The sequence below is a fragment of the Oncorhynchus mykiss genome, chromosome 6 (assembly GCF_013265735.2).
Source record: "Oncorhynchus mykiss isolate Arlee chromosome 6, USDA_OmykA_1.1, whole genome shotgun sequence".
Lineage (NCBI taxonomy): Eukaryota > Metazoa > Chordata > Actinopteri > Salmoniformes > Salmonidae > Oncorhynchus > Oncorhynchus mykiss.
The window spans coordinates 19,044,084-19,069,618 of record NC_048570.1 but is presented as its reverse complement, the minus strand read 5'-3'; the positions used below and the strand labels follow the sequence as shown (position 1 = coordinate 19,069,618).

At 41.4% G+C, this 25,535-nt stretch overlaps 1 protein-coding gene across 1 annotated transcript in view; it reads left to right on the top strand.

Annotated features, from left to right (window-relative positions):
• The first annotated feature begins 7,796 nt into the window (after nucleotides 1–7,796).
• The window catches only part of LOC110525110 (nuclear receptor ROR-beta), a 34,542-nt gene continuing 16,803 nt past the window's right edge, over nucleotides 7,797–25,535 (top strand). Inside the window, exon 1 of the mRNA XM_036979542.1 lies at nucleotides 7,797–8,098. Within this exon, the coding sequence (XP_036835437.1) occupies nucleotides 8,092–8,098 (7 nt within the window). The 5' untranslated portion in view covers nucleotides 7,797–8,091. The remainder of the gene's footprint in view (nucleotides 8,099–25,535) is intronic.

Below are 25,535 nucleotides of genomic sequence, written 5' to 3'. Positions count from 1 at the left end.
TTTGGAACTCGGTAGTGAGTGTTGCTACCGAGGACAGATGATTTTTACGTGCTACGCGCTTCTGCACTCACGGCTGAGCCGTTGTTGCTCCTACACCTTTCCACTTCACAATAACAGCACTTACAGTTGACCGGGGAAACTCTAGAAGGGAAGACTTTTACAAACTGACTTGTGGCTGAAATAGTCAAATCCACTAATTTGAAGGGGTGTCCACATACTTTTGTATATATAGTGTATATATTTGTACATTTCTTTTTGCCATATTTAATCCCTTTATTGGCACTACAGTACTTCCATATATATACTTCCATTCATTTTTAAAACTGGTACTGGGCTACCTTCAGACGAGTCTTGAGACGGAGCCCATTTAAAAATATATCTAGCTTAAACAGACGGATTTGGATGGGGATTGTTGTATTATTCTAATTCGATTTCCGGGGGACGTGGACATCAACTCTAGGGGGTTAGGAAATAAGATGGATAGAGAGAGGAAATACCTGCTGTTACTGAAAGATGTAAGAATGTAAATGTAAAGAAAAACTTGTTGACCTTTTAATTACAGTCAAGCTGTCATAGCCGACATTACTATTGGAGACTGAATCGTCAGTAACAGTAATACTGGAGCCAGTCTTCTTGTTGCTTTAAGTCACTCAGAGCTGCTATAGAGGATATTTTGAAATAAAGGCTAATGGGGGAACAGTCACGATTAAAGTACGATGAATTGTTCAACCTTAAGAAATTGATCTGAGAGGAGTATGGATTGGGATTGGTCTCCCTTGCTAGATCCATCCAGAACATATCAAACAACAGACCCTGAACATGAAAGCTTCTGACTCTCTGATTGCTATTTCTCACAATTTTAACGTCAACGTTTACTATATTAAGCGCTCCGAACAAAATCAACGGCTAAATCATTTTCAAAGTGCGCCTCAGGCCATACAGGCATATTCTAATGCGTACCAAAATAAGGACATGAAAACTAGATTTAATATCTTAATGGCTTTGTGTGGAAAGAACAGGGATAAAACAGAAATCCAATTAAAATCAGATGATTGGTACTGTGAGGTATAGTGTGGAAAATAGGCCTGTTTTGTCTAAGTGACTGACTATTTAAAGCTTTGATGAGATGACACTGGTTACCACAGCCTTTTAGTTTAACTGGAGTGCAACACTGTTAAGCAAGAACTGTGCCGTGGCTAAGCACAGAACCAAATCCTACAGTCATTTTCATTATTCAATAATATTGAAATGATTTTACACATATTACAAACATAATGAAGGGCATAAATGTGCTTAATTGTTTATTTTCAATTTTATTTGTACTTTTCTTTATGTTTATGTGTGTGTGTGTGTGTGTGTGTGTGTGTGTGTGTGCGTGTGTGTGTGTGTGTGTGTGTATGCTGACATTTTCTCTAATGCTTCTCAAGGTGACACGGCCTCCTTCCTCCTTCAGGGCTTGCCTTTCAATTCTTTTTGGGATTGAAATTATGATGAAGTCATTTTTCTCTAGAAATTGCCTATGTCACTTGTGGTATCTTTCTGCACATTTCTCAAGTGTATTTTCAATCTCTCTCTCGTTCTCGCTCACTCTACTTTGACACTTCAGAAAGTTCAAGGTGGATGATATCCCACCGACACTTATTTATGCACAAAGACAGAAATGTTCCCTCGCATAGATCTACAGACACACATAGACCCAAATGTGCACACACACACACACACACACACACACACACACACACACACACACACAGTGAAAATCACCTGCTTGTTTCAGGAGAAAATAAAAGGCAATGTTGTACATGTCGTTTGAGACGAGAGGGGGAATCCTTAGAGACCATTGGCCTAATTTTATATTTTCAGGAGGAAAACGTTCTAATTATATGTAAGTTAACTTCCTGATGGTCGACTCAAGGGCGGGACAGAGTGGCATGAATGAGTTAAATCCTCAAAACCAGGACTATCAGCACACTATCAGCACACAATCCCATCTCTTCTTGTCTCCTGTTCCTGCTCACACACAATAGCCCTAATATTATCCTCTTTAATTATGTGTTGTACGCACAAAGTGCTTGGGTGTGTGTGTGTTGTGTGTGTGTGCGCATGTAAGTCTGTATGTGTGAGCTGTAATCAAAATGACATGTGAAACACATTTCTACACACACACACACACACACACACACACAGACCGAGAGAGAGAGAGAGAGAGAGAGAGAGAGAGAGAGAGAGAGAGAGAGAGAGAGAGAGAGAGCAAGAGATAGTAGGCTTCAAGGGGACTCCTACAGTAGGTACACCTGTAGCTCGTCTCTTGTCAGTAGTACAGTAGACTACTTTATCACTGACCTCAACCCAGAGTCTCTCAGAGCGTTCACTGTCAGCCCACTGACACCCCTCTAAGATCAGAGCAAAATCTCAGTCTACTTGAACAGAGCAATACTCAATCCTGAGGCATCAAATCCAAAGAAACTGAATAATATTAAGAAATGCTATAGATGGAAGGAAAGTAGTGTGGAAACCTACCAAAAAGCAATTAGGCAACAATTCATTCAATCCCTTTTAGACAACTTCCTGGACAAAAGGTTTCACTGTAATAGTGAAGGTATAAACTTGGCAGTAGAAAACCTAAACAGTAAATTTGACCTCTCAGCTTCCCTATCAAATATAAAAATGAAAATGAACAACAATGACAAAAGGCTTGATGAAGAATGCAAAAACCTAAGAAAGAAATTGAGAAACCTGTCCAACCAAAAACATAGAGACCCGGAAAACCTGAGCCTACATCCTTCAACATGATGAATCACTAAAACAATACAGAAATGCACTACAAAAAAAGAAGGAACAGCACATCAGAAATCAGATCAATATTATTGAAGATTCCATAGACTCTAACCACTTCTGGAAAAATTGGAAAACACTAAACGAACAACAACACAAAGAGTTATCTATCCAAAACAGAGATGTATGGGTAAACCAGTTATCCAATCTTTTTGTCCATATAACAAAGAACAAACAGAAAGAAAATATACATGATCAAATACAAATCTTAGAATCAACTATTAAAGACAACCAGAACCCACTGGATGCTCCAGTTACATTGAATGATCTACAAATTGACTCATTTTGGCATGAGGGTTTGCTATAAAAATGGATGGAAAGCGGTGTTGGGGCAAAAATATACGACATTATAAAATCCATGTACACAAATCAAATCAAAGTTTATTTGTCACGTGCGCTGAATACAACACCAGTGAAATGCTTACTTACAGGCTCTGACCAATAGTGCAAAAAAAGGTATTAGGTGAACAATAGGTAGGTCAAGAAATAAAACAACAATAAAAAGACAGGCTATATACAGTAGTGAGGCTATAAAAGTAGCGAAGCTACATACAGACACCGGTTAGTCAGGCTGATTGAGGTAGTATGTACATGTAGATATGGTTAAAGTGACTATGCATATACAGGATGATGAACAGAGAGTAGCAGTAGTGTAAAAGAGGGGTTGGCGGGTGGTGGGTGGGACACAATGCAGGCTCATCCTGACATGACTCTCCAGCATGACAATGCCACCAACCATACTGCTCGTTCTGTGCGTGATTTCCTGCAAGACAGGAATGTCAGTGTTCTGCCATGGCCAGCGAAAAGCCCGGATCTCAATCCCATTGAGCACATCTGGGACCTGTTGGATCGGAGGGTGAGGGCTAGGGCCATTCCCCCCAGAAATGTCCGGGAACTTGCAGGTGCCTTGGTGGAAGATTGGGGTAACATCTCACAGCAAGAACTGGCAAATCTGTTGCAGTCCATGAGGAGGAGATGCACTGCAGTACTGAATGCAGCTGGTGGCCACACCAGATACTGACTGTTACTTTTGATTTTAACCCCCCCTTTGTTCAGGGACACATTATTCCATTTATGTTAGTCACATGTCTGTGGAACTTGTTCAGTTTATATCTCAGTTGTTGAATCTTGTTATGTTCATAAAAAGTTTGCTGAAGTTTGCTGAAGATAAACGCAGTTGAGAGTGAGAGGACGTTTCTTTTTTTGCTGAGTTTATGTTTACTTTTGTGCTTTTAACTATTTGCACATAATATGACATTTGAAACGTCTTTATTATTTTGGAACTTTTGTGAGTGTAATGTTTACTGTTAATTGTTGTTGTTTATTTCACTTTTGTTTATTTTCTACTTCACTTGCTTTGGCAATGTTAATATATGTTTCCCATGGCAATAAAGCCCTTACATTGAAATTGAATTTAATTGAAATTGGGAGAGAGAGAGAGAGAGATACAGAGAGAGATATAATGAGAGAGAAAGTGATACAGAGAGAGAGAGAGAGAGAGAGAGAGAGAGAGAGAGAGAGGAGAGAGAGAGAGAGAGAGAGGAGGGAGAGAGAGAGAGAGAGAGAGATACAGAGAGAGATATAATGAGAGAGAAAGTGATACAGAGAGAGAGAGAGAGAGAGAGAGAGAGAGAGAGAGATACAGAGAGAGAGAGAGAGGAGAGAGAGAGAGAGAGAGAGAGAGAGAGAGAGATACAGAGAGAGATACAGAGAGAGATACAGAGAGAGATACAGAGAGAGATATAATGAGAGAGAAAGTGATACAGAGAGATCATTTCATAACAGTTTTAGACATATGGCTGGGGTGAAACAAGCAGGTCAAATGTAGAAAGACCACATAGGAGAAGATTTATGAGAGGATGCAACTGGAAGAATCAGGAAGAGAACAAAACCAAGGAAGTGAAGCAGTAGCGCTGAATCAGATAGAAAGACAGACTGAGAGAGAGAGACCTTGGATCCTGTCTCTGGTCTGAGTGCTTTTCAATGCATTCCCCAAGCTAAGCCCTTGGGCATGGCCCAGTCACTTTCTTTCTCACTCTGCTTAGACACCATATGGCAGCAGACTTCTTCAATTCAGAATTACACACTTAGTATACCAGTAGTTGTACTTACAAGGAGGATATTTCATAAGCCTATAGTAGAATGAATATTATTTGATATTTTTTTCTATGGAGGTCTATCCTCACGTTTCCTAGCTAAAGGAACCTCCACCAACACAAGAATGTTATCCTCTATTTTTTTCCTTCTCAAGGAACAATGTAGTGTCACATCATTTCAGTTCCATGTCATCAATAGGTTTTCTCTCAGTTGATAAGGCATCCGTATGGGAGGTAATCCTGCTTAATGGATCCTTAGAGCTCAGATGGCTCCTGCTTACTATGCTATATGCCATTAAGATCACTGAAGCACACAAAGAGCACACGAGGACAGGTTGTATTGCCTGAACAAAAATAAAAAGCTTTTTGTATTTTGACACAGCCCACTCCTTCCTTTCTTCCCTTCTCCCTCTCTCCCTCTCTCCCTCTCTCCCTCTCTCCCTCTCTCCCTCTCTCCCTCTGGATGTCTGTCTCTCTTCAGGGACATCTTTTTTGACCAGTCTAGCCTTTTGTCATACTTGCTTTGGTCATTACATCACAATTACGGAGCTGTTGGTACAAGAGAAATGAGATGAAAATATAATGGATGAAAAAAAGCAAGGGATGAAATGTAGGTCAGTGGAGATGTGCTCGGGGCTGTTTCTCTCTCTCCCCCTCTTTCTGTCTCTCTCTCTTTCCTTGCCTTTCCAGGTCCAACACTCTGACGCCACAACTACAGGGGCTATGGGGCAGGGGGCTATAGACTGCAAACCAACATATACTCTTGCATGTAAAGGTGCTTACATCCATCATTATGTCCATCATAAGCCTAATAATCTCCATGAAATACAATTGGGATACAACTGTAGCTGGGCTACTCAGAATGAAAAAACAAGATGTGTTGCTAAAATCTCAGTAAGGCAGTAATGATCCCATAAGTGACGAGGAAGAGTCACTGCAATGCATGCTTATGACATAACGGTTCAGATTGCAATAGAGTGAAACTGTAGGTACACTGAGGTACAGTTAAGTCAGACATAATAGGAAGTAATGTAATGCGGGGTCAGTCAGGGGTCAGAACTGGTCAGGCTGGGGTAAGAATGGCATAATAACGTCTCTAAATTAAATCAAATTTTATTGCTCACATACAAGTGTTTAGCAGATGTCATTGCGGGTGTAGTGAAATGCTTGTGTTTCTAGCTCCGACAGTGCAGTAATATCTAACAAGTAATATCTAACAATTTCCCAAAATATACCCAATACACACAAATCTAATTAAGGAATGGAATTAAGAATACATACAGTAGATATATGGACGGGCAATGTCAGAGCGGCATAGACTAAGATACAGTAGAATAGAATACAGTATATACATATGAGATGAGTAATGCAAGATATGTAAACATTATTAAAGTGACTAGTGTTCCATTTATTAAAATGGTCAGTGATTACAAGTGTACATATATAGGCAGCATGCCTCTATTTGCTAGTGATGGCACAATGGGACAACTCCATGATCATCACCACACATGACCTTTAATTACTCTTCACTACGCAGGGGCATACAGTGGGGCAAAAAAGTATTTAGTCAGCCACCAATTGTGCAAGTTCTCCCACTTAAAAGATGAGAGAGGCCTGTAATTTTCATCGTAGGTACACTTCAACTATGACACACAAAATGAGATGAAAATCACAGGCCTCTCTCATCTTTTTAAGTGGGAGAACTTGCACCATTGGTGGCTGACTAAATACTTTTTTGCCCCACTGTATATAGAATATAGGCTTCATTTGAATGTGTTCTGTGTGTTACTTACAGGTAATTCCTCATTATTGAAGAGGTGAATTGTTTGTTCATCTCTGTGATGCTCTGCATAAAACAATGCATGTTTCTTTACTCTAACTGAATATGCCTGAATATTGTTATTGGTAATGTAAGTTGAGAGTCAGAGTACAGGTGGATGGAGGACTTTCTGTAGGAGCAAGGACAGGATGGTCACCATCAGCCACAACCACTGAGGGCAACAAAGAAAAAAATTCTGTCACTTCCTGTTTTCAATAAAGCTATTACAAGCAATGTATTGACCAATCACCAAATAGATGATTAGTTAGCAGGTAAAAAAATAGGTAAGCACATACACCACTGTATGTGCTTTGCAGAAGAAACATTAGACATGTAGCCTAATGTCATCCTCTCAGTGACACTTAAATAAGCATTTGAACAGCAACATTTTACTGATTACCAATTGAATAGCCTATTTAAATATATATATATATTATTCCACGGCTCTATTCTACTATTTAATTCACAGCCATTACAGTGTTTAACATCCAATGAATATTTTAAATATTTACCAGAGAGTGTTGAACTGTGTATCAATAAACTATTTAGATACAACCATTTATCAAATCCCAATTCTGAAATATTTAAAGATTTGCTCATCTAACTGGTGTAGCCTAGGCTATTATACCTGATTGTAAGATATGTATAGGCCTATAAATTGAAAAAGCATTTATGTAACCTATTGCTTTGACTGCAAACTGTCTGTGAACTTAGAAACGTATTCATGTAGACAGACAACCCAAACGCTCCATCTTTTAACTACAATTCAGTAGGTTCTACATATGGCCGTTAGATAGTTAGGTTATGTGTTATTGTAGGCTAACTAACTGTTTGTAAACACCATTTATTTGGGAGGATGATGTATCTTATCCTCACAGTTGACAGTGCCCTCACGCGCAGACGGATACTGTCTAACATGGGCTACTACACTCACACTCATTGGGGACGTTCGAGAGTGGGAGGAGCAGAAAGTGCTAGTCCAATCCCTGCTCCTGTAAGCCTCTAGCGCTCTCCCCTCCGCCGGGGGGAAACAGTGAAAACCTCGGGTTGATGTGCAGACGCAGATGTCATGTGAAAACTCGCATGCTCGCTGCGCGCACGACTCAAACCGTCCGACTACTGCTCCAGACTCCACCGCCCGCGCTCTGCCCAGTGCGTCACCAAGCTCGAGCCCGTTCTGGACTGGAATGCTTTTGCACATAAAAAACACTCATTGAATGAACGTGGACGACGCCGAATATTAACATTGTTTTTTTTCCCCCGAGGATATTGCTTTTTTAAGTCTTTATGTTTGTTTCTTCATGACTGCTGCATTCGGAAGCGAATCGCACCACAACCACTATGCGAGGTAAGGAGAATCCAACTGCTTTTGACAGCTCATTTAAATAGCTGGCCATGGAGCGCGTGTGGCGCCCGGCCGCTATATCCACTCACTCACATCACACTGGTATTCCACAAATCCATTCGGGACTGTAGTTATGTTGTGTGTGGGCTGTGTAAACTTACTCGGGAAGTTTTTTCAGCCTAACTTGCTCATACAGCCTCAGTCAAACTATTAGCCCAAGTGTGAGGATAACATGGCCATTTATTGTCATTGTTGTAGCCTATTCGGATATTCGTGTGTGTGTGTGTGTGTGTGTGTGTGGTCCATCAAACACCTTGCATTAAGTGAGTTACAGTGTTTGAGTTAACTCCACACTCCACTAGTTTGGAGGAACTTCTACTCACTACAAACAAATGGGCGCACGTGAAGACCTCTTTTGCCATTGCCATTAACTATTGCCAGTGATGATTTAAAGAAACAACTATTTTCTCAGAGAGCAGCAGGTATAGGCTGTGTGTACCAGACCTCCATGGTGCTAGGGCCAAGCGCGGAGGTTCTGTGTTCCAACGTGTTATGCGCTCTACTAACCCATTTCCGTCAGTCAAGCGCCGCACCGCGCCGAAAGCATCGAAATGCAGTGCCCCCCAGGTCCAACACATACACACACACACGCGCGCGCGCATACACACACCAGAGAGAGAGTGAGCGATAAAGAACTGACCCCAGTCTTCCAGACGGAAGTTCACTCCACAGCTCTCCCGGTCCCAATCATGTGCTTTAGATCAAAGGCTTTTAATGCTGAATAGTAGGCCTATTTTACATCTCCTACAAATTATGCCAGAATGGCAAAACAGTGGCAATGCAGTTCTGCCCAATAATTGAACAAATTAACGTATCCCTGATTACTAATTGTGAGCAAATTACATAGGTAGTGTTATTAAGCTGATCACTATAGCCTATAGGCTATAACTTATTAATTGTAAAATAAATACAATCACTAAAAATCTAACCCATGAAAAAACTAAGCCTACAGGAATTATTATCATTACATAAAAGTAGCCCATACTCTGTTTTTTAAATGAAAGACAGGTGATAGGCTCACTGGGAGGTAGGCTATTACCTCTGTTGTTCAGGCAACATACTAATTCTACGTTGTATACCTATAATCGCAAATAATAATACAACATAATTATGTTAACAATGAAGTGAGGTTTAACTAAACTGTAGACTTCTGAATTATAGGCAATTTACCGTTAATCATCGATTATCAACGGGTATCTTAATTTGAGTTTGTCATCATTAAAGAGAAAACATGGGATGGTGCATACCGAAATTGCTGTTGTAATAATATCATTCAAATTATTATTATTATTATTACATTATTCCCCTGTTAATTTTTGCCAATTGTTGAAGTTCTAGATATTTTAGTCAATATTTAGCCTATTCAACATAATTCATTTAGGCCACAACACTTTTGTGATATTAACAGTATTTTTTTCGTGACTATTATGGTGTCCCTTGCTAGCTAATGCTATTTAGCATTGAAAGTCAAACGCTTTCTTGCATTAACCTTTTACTTTATAGCCGTGGTGGGTAAAAGAGGCTCTCTCTCCCTCCCAGTTTTCCTCTCTCTCTCTGCACGACCAAAGGGTTTTGTCGGATATGATTAAATCAGTGTGCGCCGGGCGGCCCCTCTCCCAACCTTTGCGGCCTGTGGAGTCTATGCTGCTCACAGAGAAATGCACTCCCATCCACGAGGTTATAAAAAAATAGAGGGCCCCACAATATGTCTTGTTTAATGATCATTTAGCAATTGCCAAAATTCCTGTCCCGACTGACTGACGGACGATGATGTAGCATATGCTAGACTAATAATCACAACCAAACAAGGGAGAAAGAAAACGTTGTTTGGTGAAAAAGATAAGTTGGTTATCAAATAATTCTCATTGTCGCGGCTCTTATAGTCCTACTGTTAGGCTAAATATACGTTATTCAATGTCAAGCATGTTGGAAACCCTCTGAAACAATTAGCATATAACAGGGGTGTCAAACTCATTCCACATGAACCAAGCGTGTTCGTTTTTTCTTCTTCTTTCAATTAACACCGAGACAACCAGGTGAGGGGAGTTCCGTACTAATTAGTGACCTTAATGCATCAATCAAGTACAAGGGTGGAGCGAAAACCCGCAGACACTTGGCCCTTTGTGGAATGAGTTTGACATATCTGGCCTAAAGCCCAACCTGAACTGCCCTAAAACATTTTAAAAAAATAAGAACGTGCTCAAGTAAAATGTTTTTTTATGTGCTCTTGTTAATAGCTGTTATTTTTATTTCCCTGATTTGATTCCATTAACTCATTCTTAGATTTTAATGTTTGGGGTCCGAGCATTTAGTTTCCCAAGTGAACCTTCTCCTGATTTCTTTTTTACTGCCAATTAAATAACTTCAAGCCCGTTTTGATCTTGTTGACCAGGCTATCACTAATAATTGGTTTATACAAGTTCTCTAATCACTGAACTTTATTTTTCAATCATTCTAATAATCAAACAGCCTACTTCTTTAATTAACCAACATTGTCCTTTCAAATTAAATAATGTTTGGTTTATTTTCTGCATCTTTTTCTAAGGTTTCATACCTCAAATCAATTCACATTCTAGAATCATATTGGTGCAGATGGATTAGGTTTTTTCGGTTTGATTAGGCCTATGTTTGGTCAGGGGGCTTCAGGAACCACGTGCACCTTTGCATTGCACCTGCACTTTACTGTACACTCCCACCTCCACACACACAAACACAGTGAACCCCCCAAAACATACCTTCATTATAATAAACACAATGACGCCTCCATGCATGCGCACATCACATGCAAGTGCACATGATCACAAACATGCATTCTCACAGATATGGGAATACATACATAGGCCTAATAAACATGGCCAAACACACTTAAATTAATAATATATGTGTATATATGTGTATATATGTGTGTAGGCTACATGCACGAATGCATACCAACAAATAAACACACACACATACACACACAGGCAATGACAATGACAATCTACTGCAATGCAATCCAATTTTGTTTACCTCATACGATTTATTCCTGTGTGTGTGTGTGTGTGTGTGTGTGTGTGTGTGTGTGTTCAGTGAGATAGACTGAGTCTTGTGCTTTGTATTGCTGATGAGATTATGCTGCTGAAGCCAGTATTACCCAGGCTAACCCTCCCATAGACGGTATAGGTCACTGAGTTTAGTCCAGGGCAGAGAGAGGATGGATCATGGGTCAGAGGTGGGCTATTTGCAGCGAGATCACACCAGATAGACTTCAGTATTCAACATTTGTCCAGGTCTCCAGGACGTCAGGAGATGCCTTCAATACCGTCCACTAGGGGCAACATGAGCATGTATTACCATCTAGTAGGCTCGCAGCTTACGAGGGCATTGTGTTAAACTGTGCGCTTCGGCTCTGAGGATTGCGGGTTCAATCCCAGTGCTTTAAAATATATATATATATATATATATATATATATATATATATATATATATATATTTAACCTTTATATATATATATATATATATTTAACCTTTATTTAACTCAGTGCTAGACACTTGTTTTATTTATTTCCTGTTTTAACCTTATCCCAAACCTTAACCCTGACAACCAGTCAGAATGAATGCCTAAACTTGACGTCAAGGTTTTTTCTGTTATAACAACCTTAATTAACCCTCACCTATCATTTCACTTCACCTGAGGTGTGGTGGAAATGTGAGAGAGGAAGATTGCGAGAGAGAGAGAAAGAGAGAAAGAAAGAAAGAAAGAAAGAAAGAAAGAAAGAGAGAGAGAACAAAGAGAAGGGGGGGGGGATCAGAGATAATACATCTAAAGGTATGATGCCTCTTCTTCTATAATGTTTATTGTCAACATAACACAAAGCCGTGCAGTATAACTAGAGTGGTGATTCTGTAGGTATCACTTCGAGAGCAAAGATAAACATTGTTGTCCTCCAGTGTGCACCCTATTTCTGTTTTGTGTTGGGGAAAATACTCTCTGAAGGTATTGAAGTGAACGTCATTACATTCATTTAATCTGGTCATCCTATGCACAGAAATCTCAGTCTAGTAATTAGGGATGCATGATATATCGGTGAGCATATCGAAGTCGACCGATATTAGCTAAAAATGCCAAAATCGGCATCGGCCCAATGTCTAGGTTAACGCCGTGGTGCAAAACCGATGTCAAAGCTGACGTGCAAACCTATATAACGTAGGTAGATGACGTGCGTACCTATATAACGTAGGTAGATGACGTGCATACCTATATAACGTAGGTAGATGACGTAATGATGCCACGAAAAATACGGAGCTACACAGAACAAAAGCAAAAAAATACTAAGCAAACACTTCCAACAACTAAACAAGTTTAAGTCGAGCAGTCATTTGAAAGAGTAAGAACATTTCAGCGAGACAACTCAAAGGCAAAATCATTTAAAGCTAAGATAATGGAATTCATTGCCCTTGACAATCAACCGTCCTCTGTCGTGGATGATGTTGGCTTTCGCCAACTGGTCGAGCCCCAGTACACACTATTTTTCAGATGTTGCCCTAATGGAGTTACACAGTATTGTTGAAATGTACATCTATGGGCTATTTGCTATGGGTGTCACTGCTATTAGCTTCATGACTGACATTTGGACCAGCGATGTCAGCCTCATGAGCATGCTGAGTCTAACAGCACAGTGGGTCGACGAGGATTTTGTTCTGAGGAAAGCCGTATTGCATGTTCATGAATGTGCTGGTTCTCATACCGCTGCTGCCATTTCAATGGCATTTGAGAACATGTTTGAAACTTGGAAACATGAACACACTCCTAGTGCCATTTGAACAACTGACTGGAGAAATAAGATAATCAACTGTGTCTGCAGCAGACGCGACACCCTCTGTCATGGTATTGAAATGCCTGCTCAACAAACTGCCGACAGACAGTGGGGTTAAAACTTACAAAAGTACTTGAGGCTGTGAACAAGTGATTCGGTGGCATTCTCTCTGAGCCTCTGTACTGTGTCGCCGCCATGCTCAATGCTAGGTACAAGGACCGTTACTTCGATGCAGACAAGAAACAGGGTGTACGTGAAATGTTACATACACAGCTGGACAAGATGGAAACGGACACAGTGACAGTTCGCACCGAGGAAGAGAGACCACGGACAGACAGAGCTGAAACGTCACTGCTTGACGTGTATGATAAAATCCTGGTTGAGAATGAAACGACTGAACAACGAAACAGCACAGCAAGTAAGTGAAAGAAATGGGTCTTGATTATGTTTTACATGCCTAAATGCCAACAAAATAACTTTTTGGTCAGTGTGTGTGTGTGTGTAACCTTTATTTAACTAGGCAAATCAGTTAAGAACAAATTTTTATTTACAATGACGGCCTACCCCAGCCATACCCGGACAACGCTGGGCCAATTGTGCGCCACCCTATGGGACTCCCAATCACGGCCGGATGTGATACAGCCTGGATTCGAACCAGGGACTGTAGTGACGCCTCTTGCACTGAGATGCAGTGCCTTAGACCGCTGCGTCCATGTGTGTGTATGTGTTAACTATTTAACTGTACTAGAACGCTTAAAAGGCCGCAACATTTTTCAATATCGGTTATCGGTATCGTTTTTTTGGCAAGGAAAATATCAGATATCGGTATCGGCCAAAAATGTCATATCAGTGCATCCCTACTAGTAATCCTATAGCTATATTCCCAAACTGCTAATTTCTGCCTATAGGACTAGTTAACAAAGCCTTTCCATCAACACCTTAGTTCACACCCCGATCCCATTAACAACCATATGGTCTATCCATTAAACACTCATGGACAATATGGACACAGACATACAAGTTATTAAGGTATAAATGCCACAGATTCCAGTAATTTGGTATATTACAAGTAGCTTTGCAACCCTAGTCCCCCCTTTCACTGTCTTCTTCTCTCTCTGTTGGCGCATTTGAGCGGATCACTTTTTTCTAGTCGGTGACCAGCATTTCAAAGTGTGTTGCATTATGGGGATAAAAATTGTTAGACGTATATTTACATGTTGACTGCATGAACAACAACCATGTGATCAAAGGTCATGACTTTTCGACTGCGGTCAACTTCAATTTTCTGCAGTTGCTCTTCACCAGCTGCAACTTGTAGTCATCGCATGCATTGTGGGAGGCACTATTTGTCATCCAATCATTACAGTGTCTTTGTTTGACCCACATGAACGGGACCAAAGACGTGACTAAACAGCAAGCAACTTTGTCGCGTTTCATATGTATACAGTGGATATGTACAAATTAACAGTGGTGGAAAAAGTACTCAATTGTCATACTTGAGTAAAAGTAAAGATACCTTAATAGAAAATGACTCAAGTAAAAGTGAAAGTCACCCAGGAAAATACTACTTGAGTAAAAGTATATTTAAGTATCAAAAGTAAATGGAATTGCTAAAATGTACATAAGTATCAAGAGTAAAAGTATAAATAATTTCAAATTCCTTATATTAAGCAAACCAGATGGCACAATTTTATATATCCTTTTTTTTTAAATTGACTGATAGCAGGGGCACACTCCAACACTCAGATATAATTTACAAACAAAGCATTTGTGTTTAGTGAGTCCGCTAGATCAGAGGCAGTAGGGATGACCAGGGATGTTCCCTTGATAAGTGTGTGAATTTGACAATTTTCCTGTCAAAATGTAAAGAGTACTTTTGGGTGTCAGGGAAAATGTATGAAGTGAAAAGTACATTATTTTCTTTAGGAATGTAGTGAAGTAAAAGTATAAAATATAAATAGTAAAGTTAAGGTTAGAGACCTTCAAAAACTACTTAAGTAGTACTTTAAAGTATTTGTACTTAAGTACTTTACACCCATAGAAATGTATGTGATATTTGAGGCTTTCTCTCCCCAATTGATAATACAATGTACACACATATATTTACAGTTTGAGTGTGTGATATGGGGGTTGGAGACATGTTACAAAGAAAAACTTCATAAACAATGGCAACACTGCCATGTTAGTAAAGAACAAGTAAGCCTGCGCACAGTGTTAAAGCTCCCAATTCACTGGGTTATTGACAACGTTTTCATCCAAAATGGATTTTGGTCAGGTCAAACAAACACTGCCATGTTGCACTAAGCCTTGCTGTTGGAAAACCACATCAGTGTCTGACTTTCAGCTGTAGCAGATGCACCTCCTCCAACTTCACTCCTCGACTTTTGTCTGCAGTTGGTTGCTTCAGCCTTTCCACTCAAACAAGCCCACAGTCTCTCTCCTCCCTCTCCTCCCCCCTCTCTACTCCCTTTCACATCGCTTTATCTATCGCTTTTTTCACTCTCTGTTTCACACACACACACACACACACACACACACACACACACACACACACACACACACACACACACACACACACACACACACACACACACACACAGTGCATAGCCAGAATGTCATGCATGAGGTCCCGATGCCAATAGAATGAGACATCCTGCATCTGCATTGATCAGTCAATCCTAGCGTGATCAGGGGATCGATGCCTCCTGAAGCTCTACGGAAGCAATCCCCAACATAATCTATGTTGTAGTGCAGTTTAATAATTTGCATAATCTATGCTGTAATGAATAGTTGAATCATTTACATAATCTATACTGTAATGCATCATGTAATCATTTAAAGAATATATACTGTTGTGCATAGTTGAATCATTTATATCATCTATACTATAATAAATAGTCTAATCATTTACATATTCTATAATGTAACGCATAGTCTAATCATTTACATAATCTATACTGTAATGCGCAGTTTAATAATTTACATAATCTATACTGTAATACATAGTCTAATCATTTATATAATCTATACTGTAACGCATAGTCTAATCATTTTCATAATCTATACTGTAATGCATAGTTTAATCATTGACAATCTACACATAATTTATATCACATTACATGATCCATCTCATCATTTCATCAACATTTCCCAAAGCATGATCAGCATTCTTTATACACTGAACAACAATATAAAGGCAACATGTAAAGTGTTGGCCCCATGTTTCATGAGCTAAAAAAAATATCCCAGAAATGTTCCAGATGCACAAAAAGCAAATTTCTCTCAAAATGTTGTGCACACATTTGTTAACATCCTTGTTAGTGAGCATTTCTCCTTTGCCAAGATAATCTGCCTGGTGTGGCATGTCAAGAAGCTGATACAACAGCATGATCATTACACAGATGCACATTGTGCTGGTGACAATAAAAAGCCACTCTAAAATGTGCAGTTTTGTCACACAACACAAAGCCACAGATGTCTCAAGTTTTGAGGGAGCGTGCAATTGGCATGCTGACTGCAGGAATGTAAACCAGAGCCGTTGCCAGAATTGTATGTTGATTTCTCTACCATAAGCCGCCTCCAGCGTCGTTAACAGAACATCCAACTGGCCTCACAACCGCAGACCACGTGTATAGCATCGTGTGGGCGAGCGGTTTGCTATGAAAAGAGTGCCCCATGGTGGCAGTGGGGTTATGATATGGGCAGGCATAAACTACGGACAACGAACAAAGTTGCATTTTATCGCTGGAAATTTGAATGCAAAGAAATACCAAGACGAGATCCTGAGGCCCATTTTTTTTTAAAGTTCTCTGTGACCAACAGATGCATATCATGTGAAATCCATAGATTAGGGCCTAATTTATTTATTTCAATTGACTGATTTTGTCATATGAACTGTAACTCTTTGAAATTGTTGCATGTTGCGTTTATATTTTTGTTCAGTGTATTATTGTCTTAGTTAGGAACATCAAACTTACTTTCATTGAGTATCATTCATTGTGGTGAAGAAGCATCCCTACAAACCTTTATTGGTGGTGGTGAAATGTTTGTCAATCTACCTGAAGAATGACCAGAATAAAAGAGAGGAAAATGTTTTCATTGTGTGTGTGTTGCTGACTAATGGCCCAGTGTTATGTAACTGGGGGGAAGATTACTCAAAGCCCGGGCCAGGAGAGCTAATCCTCCACACTGAGGCGTTGCACCACAACACACACACATCCACATATGACTATGTATAGTCTCTATCTATCTCTAACTGTGTTCCTCTATCCTCTCTCTAACCCTGTATCACTGTCTCTCCTCACTCCACCTGTCTGCTCTTCTTTCACTCCTGCTTTCAACTCAAATGAGGAGAGGTGGTGTGTGTGTGTGCATGTTTGATTTATCAGTGTATTTTAGATACTGTAGCCTGTAGAATGTGTCTGTACAGTGTGGTTCCCAGTGGAATCCAAGTGTGTTTGCTTAGGGACTGCTCCGTGTTGATTTTATTTCGTCAGCTTTTGAGGGGAGTCTAGGCAATACCCCGCTGAGAGCAATGGAATGTGTTCAGTCAGTGTGATGTGTGTGTGTGTGTGACTAGCATTACATTGCAGCACAGTACATTTCTTCTACTTTATCTCAGCTGTGAGGGATAAGAGATCCCTAGCACCTCAGTGCTGCCTGACTCTGAGTTAAATAAACAAGCTTTCTCTCTTTAGAAAGTCCTAGTTAAACACACTGGCAGTATCTCTTAATAGATGCAGCGTATCCGGGCAGGATTCTTCATGTAGTCTAATACACTGGCTGGTAGTGATGGTAGCAGACGCACTCTGGTAGTGCGGTGTAGTGTGATGTGGTGCAATATGGGATTGAACTTTGACCTCATCAGCTTACTTTTGTTCAGTAGCACCTGGCTATATCCCAAGTGTACGCTTTAGAGATTGTGGGTGGCGGTCATCATGATGTGAATCACAGAGAACAAGTAACGGGCAAAGGAGAAAGAGAGGGGGCAGAGGGAGAAAGATGCAGAGAGAGAGAGATGGGGGACAGAGAGGAAGAGTTATGCAATGGTGAAATTATAATCTTGTGAGCGGGTTGATTTGGGTTTCTGTATGTGTACAATTCACCAGATGGGTGTGTTTGTGTGCGTGTGTGCGCATGTACGTTACCAATAGAACAATGACAGCTACTACACTTGTAACCTTGTGCATATTTCTTGGACGGTGTGTAGGCAGGCAGAACCCTTTGTGGTACTTTCTGGCACTTAGCTTCTATTGTAACCTCCACCACCAGAGCTCCATTACTGCACTCACAGCTGCTTACCCCAAATGAGTGTTGAGTTTTCCTGTTACATTCCACACTTTACTATGTACTAGGAGGAAAATAGGTGTCATTTCTGTCATTATATAGTGCATTTATATGCTTGCTACAGGAGGTGACCATAGCTACCATGGAAGTAACAGATTTGTAACAGATTTGTAATTACCTAAAGCTATTTCCTGAAGACTAGTTATGCATTTAGCATATTCCACAACACAATTAGATGCTTTAAAAAGGCATTGCCCACCATCGTATCCCATAGAAGGTTGTTTGTGGTGGCATACCTGTAGCACTTACTGTGTTGACTATAAGGATGAGCTTCAGGTAGCGGTTAGAAACAGTGTGGCATGTTTTGTGAGTGGAAAAGATTAGCATGTATTAGCGTCAGTGCCTAATCTCACTGAGGAGAGTCTCCAGGGCTTTATCAGTTCTATTTCTCTCTTGTTTGCTGCACTTACACATCTTGAAACACAGTACCAGAGCTGCTGGGTTCAAATATTATTTCTGTGCTTGATTGAGATTGCTTGTTGCAATGGAACAAATAAAGTCATGACATTGTACACCCCGCCAATCTAGTGCTCCAGATGGGCTAAAGCAAAAGCCCAAAGCATTTGAAAGATTTCAAATAGTATTTGAACCCAGGTCTGATCTAGCCTCAGTATTCCATGTATAGTGTTCATATATTTTCTAGAATCATAATAGCCTTTTTGTTTTAAACAGTGTCTTCATATTAAAGTTTGATGAAATACTCGTATTGTATGTGAAGAGAGCTCTTTGATTGTCTTTGAGAAAGATGCCCCTGGGGCCACTTTGGGGAAAACCTGGTTAGACAGTTAAATTGTGGCCTAAGGCGAGCTATTAGGGTCCCCCCACACACACACACTCTCTCTCTCTCTCTCTCTCTCCCTCTCTCCCTCTCTCTCTCTCTCTCTCTCTCTCTCTCTCTCTCCCTCTCTCCCTCTCTCCCTCTCTCCCTCTCTCCCTCTCTCCCTCTCTCTCTCTCTCTCTCTCTCTCCCTCTCCAAGGCAATTGTTGTAGTTTGGTACCTTTGGATCCATGTGATTAGCTAGTGTCCTCCAAGTTGAGCTGGAATATGCATGTTTCTAAATTAAGTTGTAAGCTATTAGTCCCCTATACCCTTCCCTTCTTACACATGCATGCACGCACACACAAACACATGTACACAAGCACACACACATCATCTACAATTAGGACCAAGACCAAAATCATAGGAATATCAGAGTGGGTTTGTTTAAGGGAGGGTTAGGGAGCAGTGCTCCAGGCATTTACTTACAAATACATTATTTGAATCATTATCATCAGTAGCTCTGCAACACAGTGTGTAGCCTACCCCTGCTCTCAGAAGGGGTAGACCAGATGCTGTGGTCACATCACCCTTGGACTTGTTCCTCTCTGTCTCTCTCTAAGGAAAGTTCAGAGGTCAAGCCTGAGGGGGGATCACAGAGGAGGGTGTTGGGACGGACCTGAGGGGGCAGAAGGGTGGGAGGGACGAGATGGGGAAGGGTGTTTGGGGAGGGAAAGGAGCATTGGGATCGAGTCTACCCTGTGGAGTATTTCCCAAGCCTCCCTTGCATACCTCCCCTTTTCAGGGCCACTTACCATGAACCCCACAGTGTTGTATGGGCTTCACTTATAGCAGAGGTTCCCAAAATGTTTCACTCGGGGCCCACCTTCTAGCATTGGGGAACATCCCCCGCCCCCACCCCTCCCCTGCGCCATGTCTATTTCTATGGGTACAAGCACTGTTCATGACACAAACTGTTCATTTTGCCATGTCTAATGTGTATTCGTGATATTTAAGTGACAAAAAAATTGCAAAAATATTTATGGCCTAGAAAAACTATACAGAATATAAAAACATTAGCTGACATGGGCTAGTTAATCTGGACATTTTTGGCAAGTTATAAATAGCTCTCTATGTTATGAAATGACTAACATAACAAAGGAAAACTGATGATGCACTACCCAATTTCGAAAATGCACCTTCCACTATTACAACTTTCAAGAGCAAGTTTAAAGCCAGACTGAGATCCTTTAAAAATATATATATATAATCATTTTAAAATACACACCTACTCATTCCAGGGTTTTTCTTTATTTGTACTATTTTCTACATTGTAGAATAATAGTGAAGACATCAAAACTATGACGTTTGGAATCATGTAGTAACCAAAAAGTGTTAAACAAATCAAAATATATGTTATATTTTAGATTATTTAAAGTAGCCACCCTCTGCCTTGATGACAGCTTTGCACACTCTTGGCATTCTCTCAACCAGCTTCACCTGGAATGCTTTTGAAGGACTTCCCACATTTGCTGAGCACTGTTTTCCTTCACTCCACGGCCCAATTCATCCCAAATGGATTGAGGTCGGGTGATTGTGGAGGCCAGGTCATCTGATGCAGCACTCCCTCACTCTCCTTCAAATAGCCTTTACACAGCCTGGATGTGTGTTGGGTCATTGTCCTGTTGAAAAACAAATGATAGTACCACTAAGCACAAACCAGATGGGATGGTGTATTGCTGCAGAATGCTGTGGTAGCCATGCTGGTTAATGTGCCTTGAATTCTAAATAAATCACTGACAGCATCACCAGAAAAGCACCCCCACACCATCACAGCTCCTCCTCCATGCTTCACGGTGGGAACACACATGCGGTGATCATCCGTTCACCTACTCTGCGTCTCTGAAAGACATGGCAGTTGGAACCAAAAATCTCCAATTTGGACACATCAGACCAATGGACAGATTTCCACCGGTCTAATGTCCATTGCTCGTGTTTCTTGGCCCAAGCATTGGTGTCCTTTAGTAGTGGTTTCTTTGCAGCAATTCGACCATGAAGGCTGTTTCACGCAGTCTCCTCTGAATAGTTGATGTTGAAATGTGTCTGTTACTTGAGCTCTGTGAAGCATTTATTTCAGCTGCAATTTCTGAGGCTGGTAACTCTAATGAACTTACCCTCTGCAGCAGAGGTAACTCTGGGTCTTCCTTTCCTGTGGCGGTCCTCATGAGAGCCAGTTTCATCATAGCGCTTGATGGTTTTTAAGTCTTCACTATTAGAAAATAGTCAAAATAAAGAAAAACCCTGGAATGAGTAGGTGTGTCCAAACTTTTGACTGGTACTGTATATATATTGTATTATAATTTGTACATTTTTTGTACATTTTTGTAAATTTTTTGGGGGGGTGATGTGATTTGTACGTGTGCATACATACGTGTACGTGTGCATACATATGTCCACTTTTCTGTATGTGTCTGCGTGCGCATGTGAGTGTGTATCGATGCGTTGGACGTCAGGCAGTGTCCCCCTTCTGTACCCTCTCTGACGTGTCCAATCAGAACACAGAGCTGGATTCCATGAGCCCAATGCAGCTGATCCCAGACCTGCTGCCCCATGAGCAATTACCCAGAGTGCACTGCACCTCGTGGAAAACTGGATGAGCCTGTTCCCTCTGACATATGAGGGAGGGGAGGGGGACGGGGAGCAATAATTAACATCCATGATGCATCATGGCTACTGTTCAACATGGCTACTGTTCAACATGGCTACTGTTCATCATGGCTACTGTTCAACATGGCTACTGGACAAAGACATGTTTTCCCCACAACACACAGGCAGGCGGGAGGGGAGGGGAGAAGGGAGGGGGGATGGGCCCCTGCCTGCCCTGCGTTATTACCCAGAGTCTGGATGGACCCCGTGGAGACTGTGCCAATCATACAATCAGGTCTGAGCAATTACCCATAATACCCGGCTGCTGCCACGATGCCAGAGCCATCCAAGTGAGTCAATGTAGGCATTGGTGACCCTAGTGAAAACACAGGTGTGAGGGTCAGGCTGTGTGTGTGTGGATGTGTGTGTGAGGAGCAACAAAAGTAACAACATAACTCTTGTTGCTGCTATTCCATGGCAACAGCATGCTGAACACATTATAGCCCTGGGTGTGTTTTTGTAACTAGCCCCCTTTAGCTAATGGATGAAACATGCATGTCCAGTCTGCCCCTTCTGTTCACACTTACATAACAAATAGCCCTTACGGCTGTTGAAATACAGCAACACCTAGTGGTAACAAGCATCACCAGATGCCCGAGGTAAGGACGACTGCTGGTTGAACATTGTGCTTAGTATTGATGTTGTCTTGCTGCTTTGTGCCCATATCCCTTTGTATGTGTGTGCGTGTGTTTGTTCACTACAAATTGAGTTATGGTAAGCCAGTGCTCATGTGCGGATGCTCTCATCTCCTCAAATGAAGCTAATTAAGGCTCTATTTAGAGAGTGGGGAGCCCATGAGACTGAGTGGAGTTCCTCACTTCATTAAAAATCAATTAACACACTCCACGTGCCAGCTCACCACACATCACTCACTGTACCAACCAGACACCCACAGTCCACCTCACAAAACTCTTTCCGTTAGATGACTGTAACACGTCTGTCTGTCTGGATGTGTATCTGTCTCTCTCTGTATCTCTCTCTCTCTCTGAGGAGATTGTGGGGCTGAGCTCATCTTGGCCATGGAATCGCCAGCGCTGCACTACGGCTCTTACATAACTTCAGGATAAATCAGGACTGCCAGTCAGGGCCTAGCTCTCACCCACACAGCCAGCAAGTCAGAGGGCAGCCACACCCACACAGCCAGCCAGTTAGAGGGCAGCCATACCCACACAGCCAGCCAGTTAGAGGGCCTAGGAATCATTAATGTAGTTCTATACACCACACTTCTATCTGCAGCTCTCTATCTGCTATCTATCTGTTCTAAACTTTGCAGAATCATGAATAATCTCCTGAAGCACAGGTGTTCCATACACAGTCGTAACTGAACTGTATTCACAATGTACCTGTCTGTGTGACTACTATGTAAATAGACAGTTCTAGAGCCACTTGGTGTAAAGTATGACCAGTGTTGGCACCAACACCAAGTGAGAGGAGGCAGTAAGAAGGAACCTACTTAGAATGTGATAGTAAGCAAGACAATCTCCAGAGTTTGGTGATATCACTTCCTGTAGGCATGTGTGTGACTGCTCAGCGAATCATTGCTCTGACAGCCAGACGACAGGAACGAGTGAGTGGTCGCCTTAGCAACAGCCAAACTGTCATGACTCGCTCCTTATTTCACCTGACAGGCCCGGTGGCTATGCACACACACTTTGAAACACACCCACACAAACACATTCTGAAACACACTATCACACCCACTGAATCACACACACACAATCTGAAACACACTCTCTCTAACACATGCACACACATTCTGAAACACAAACAGACACTCTCAAACACACACACGTCTACACACACACATACATACAGACGAACACAGAAACACAAACAAAACAGTCAGATTATAATCTTTGTCGGTCCACACACCCCTCAAGCCGTTTTTATAAACTTTAGACTGGTCAGTTGATAAATCCCTTTTGAACATGTTCATCCTTGAAGTCCAAGTAGAAGTTGTTCTTAAAGGATCTACAAAGAGACATTCCGGGATGTATAGCAGAACAAGGTTGTACATGGCACTAAATGAGAGTGGTGGGATACACACACATATAAACACACACACACACACACACACACACACACACACAGTTTTGTTCTGTGTTTGTTTACTGGTTATATTCGGTCTCTGTTTATTACCTTTATGTCCTGCAGCACAACTGACCTGTTTTCACTATAAATATACCGTTAGACACCGCTTCCATTGACATCTCCACTGTAGCACTCAGTGTGTGTATGTGTCTGTTTTCCTCCCCAGTCCGGCCCAGTCCATCCCAGTGCACTGTGCTGCTCTGACCCAGTTTGGCGCTGGCCAGGAACTGGGTCACCTCTAGAACCAATCCAGAGAGTACTAACTTCATTACACTCACAGGCCCAGTCCACACACAGCAGCTATCAAACATATACATTGGAACTTAACACACGCACGCACACACACAGAGAGATCATGCTCAATAATTGTTGGTTGTGCTTTCGTTCATTAATGTGCTATCTGTTCATTAATGTTGAGCCTGAAAGAGATGCTTGTGGTGGTTTTCTATGGGGTGGGGTATGGGCAATTTAGCAGCTAACTTTGTCAACTAGTGCTCTAAATTGATAATTCTCATTCACCATGGGTATGTAGAGCTTGTAGATCCATTAGAGAAAATAATAGGTAGAAGAGGATATGAATGGGGGTTTGAAGAGGGTCAGTAAGTACAATCTGTCCTGTCTGTTCTGACTGCTAAGGGTTTTCAGTTCTCGGAGACGACCTTCTCGTACCCCTCATCAGTCTTTATTTGTATTTATTTTTTAGTATTAACCCCTTCCGTTCTTATAGCTAACGTTCAATCGCTGGAAAACAAATGGGACGAACTGAAAGCACGTATATCCTACCAACGGGACATTAAAAACTGTAATATCTTATGTTTCACCGAGTCATGGCTGAACGACGACATTAAGAACATACAGCTGGCGGGATATACACTCTATCAGCAGGACAGAACAGCAGCCTCTGGTAAGACACGGGTCGGGGCCTATGCATATTTGTACACAATAGCTGGTGCACGATATCTAAGGAAGTCTCAGGGTTTTGCTCACCTGAGGTAGAGTATCTCATGATAAGCTGTAGACCACACTATCTACCTAGAGTTTTCATCTGTATTTTTCATAGCTGTTTACATACCACCACAGACCGTGGCTGGCACTAAAACCGCACTCAATTAGCTGTATTCCACCATAAGCAAACAGGAAAACGTTCATCCAGAGGTGGCACTCCTAGTGGCCGGGGACTTTAATAAAAGGAAACTTAAATCAGTTTTACCTCATTTCTATCAGCATGTTAAATGTGCAACCAGAGGGAAAAAAATTCTAGACCATCTTTACTCCACACACAAAGACGCGTACAAAGCTCTCCATTTGGCAAATCTGACCATAACTATATCCTTCTGATTCCTGCTTACAAGCGCAAATTAAGCACCAGTGACTCAGTCTATAAAAAAAGTGGTCAGATAAAGCAGATGCTAAACTACAGGACTGTTTTGCTATCACAGACTGGAAAATGTTCCGGGATTCTTCCGATGGCATTGAGGAGTACACCACATCAGTCACTGGCTTTATCAATAAGTGCATTGAGGACGTCGTCCCAGCAGTGACTGTACGTCCATAGCACAACCAGAAGTCATGGATTACAGGCTAAATTTGCTCTGAGCTAAAGGGTAGAGCTGCCGCTTTCAAGGAACGGGGCTCTAACCCGGAAGCTTATAAGAAATTCCGCTATGCCCTCTGACGAACTGTG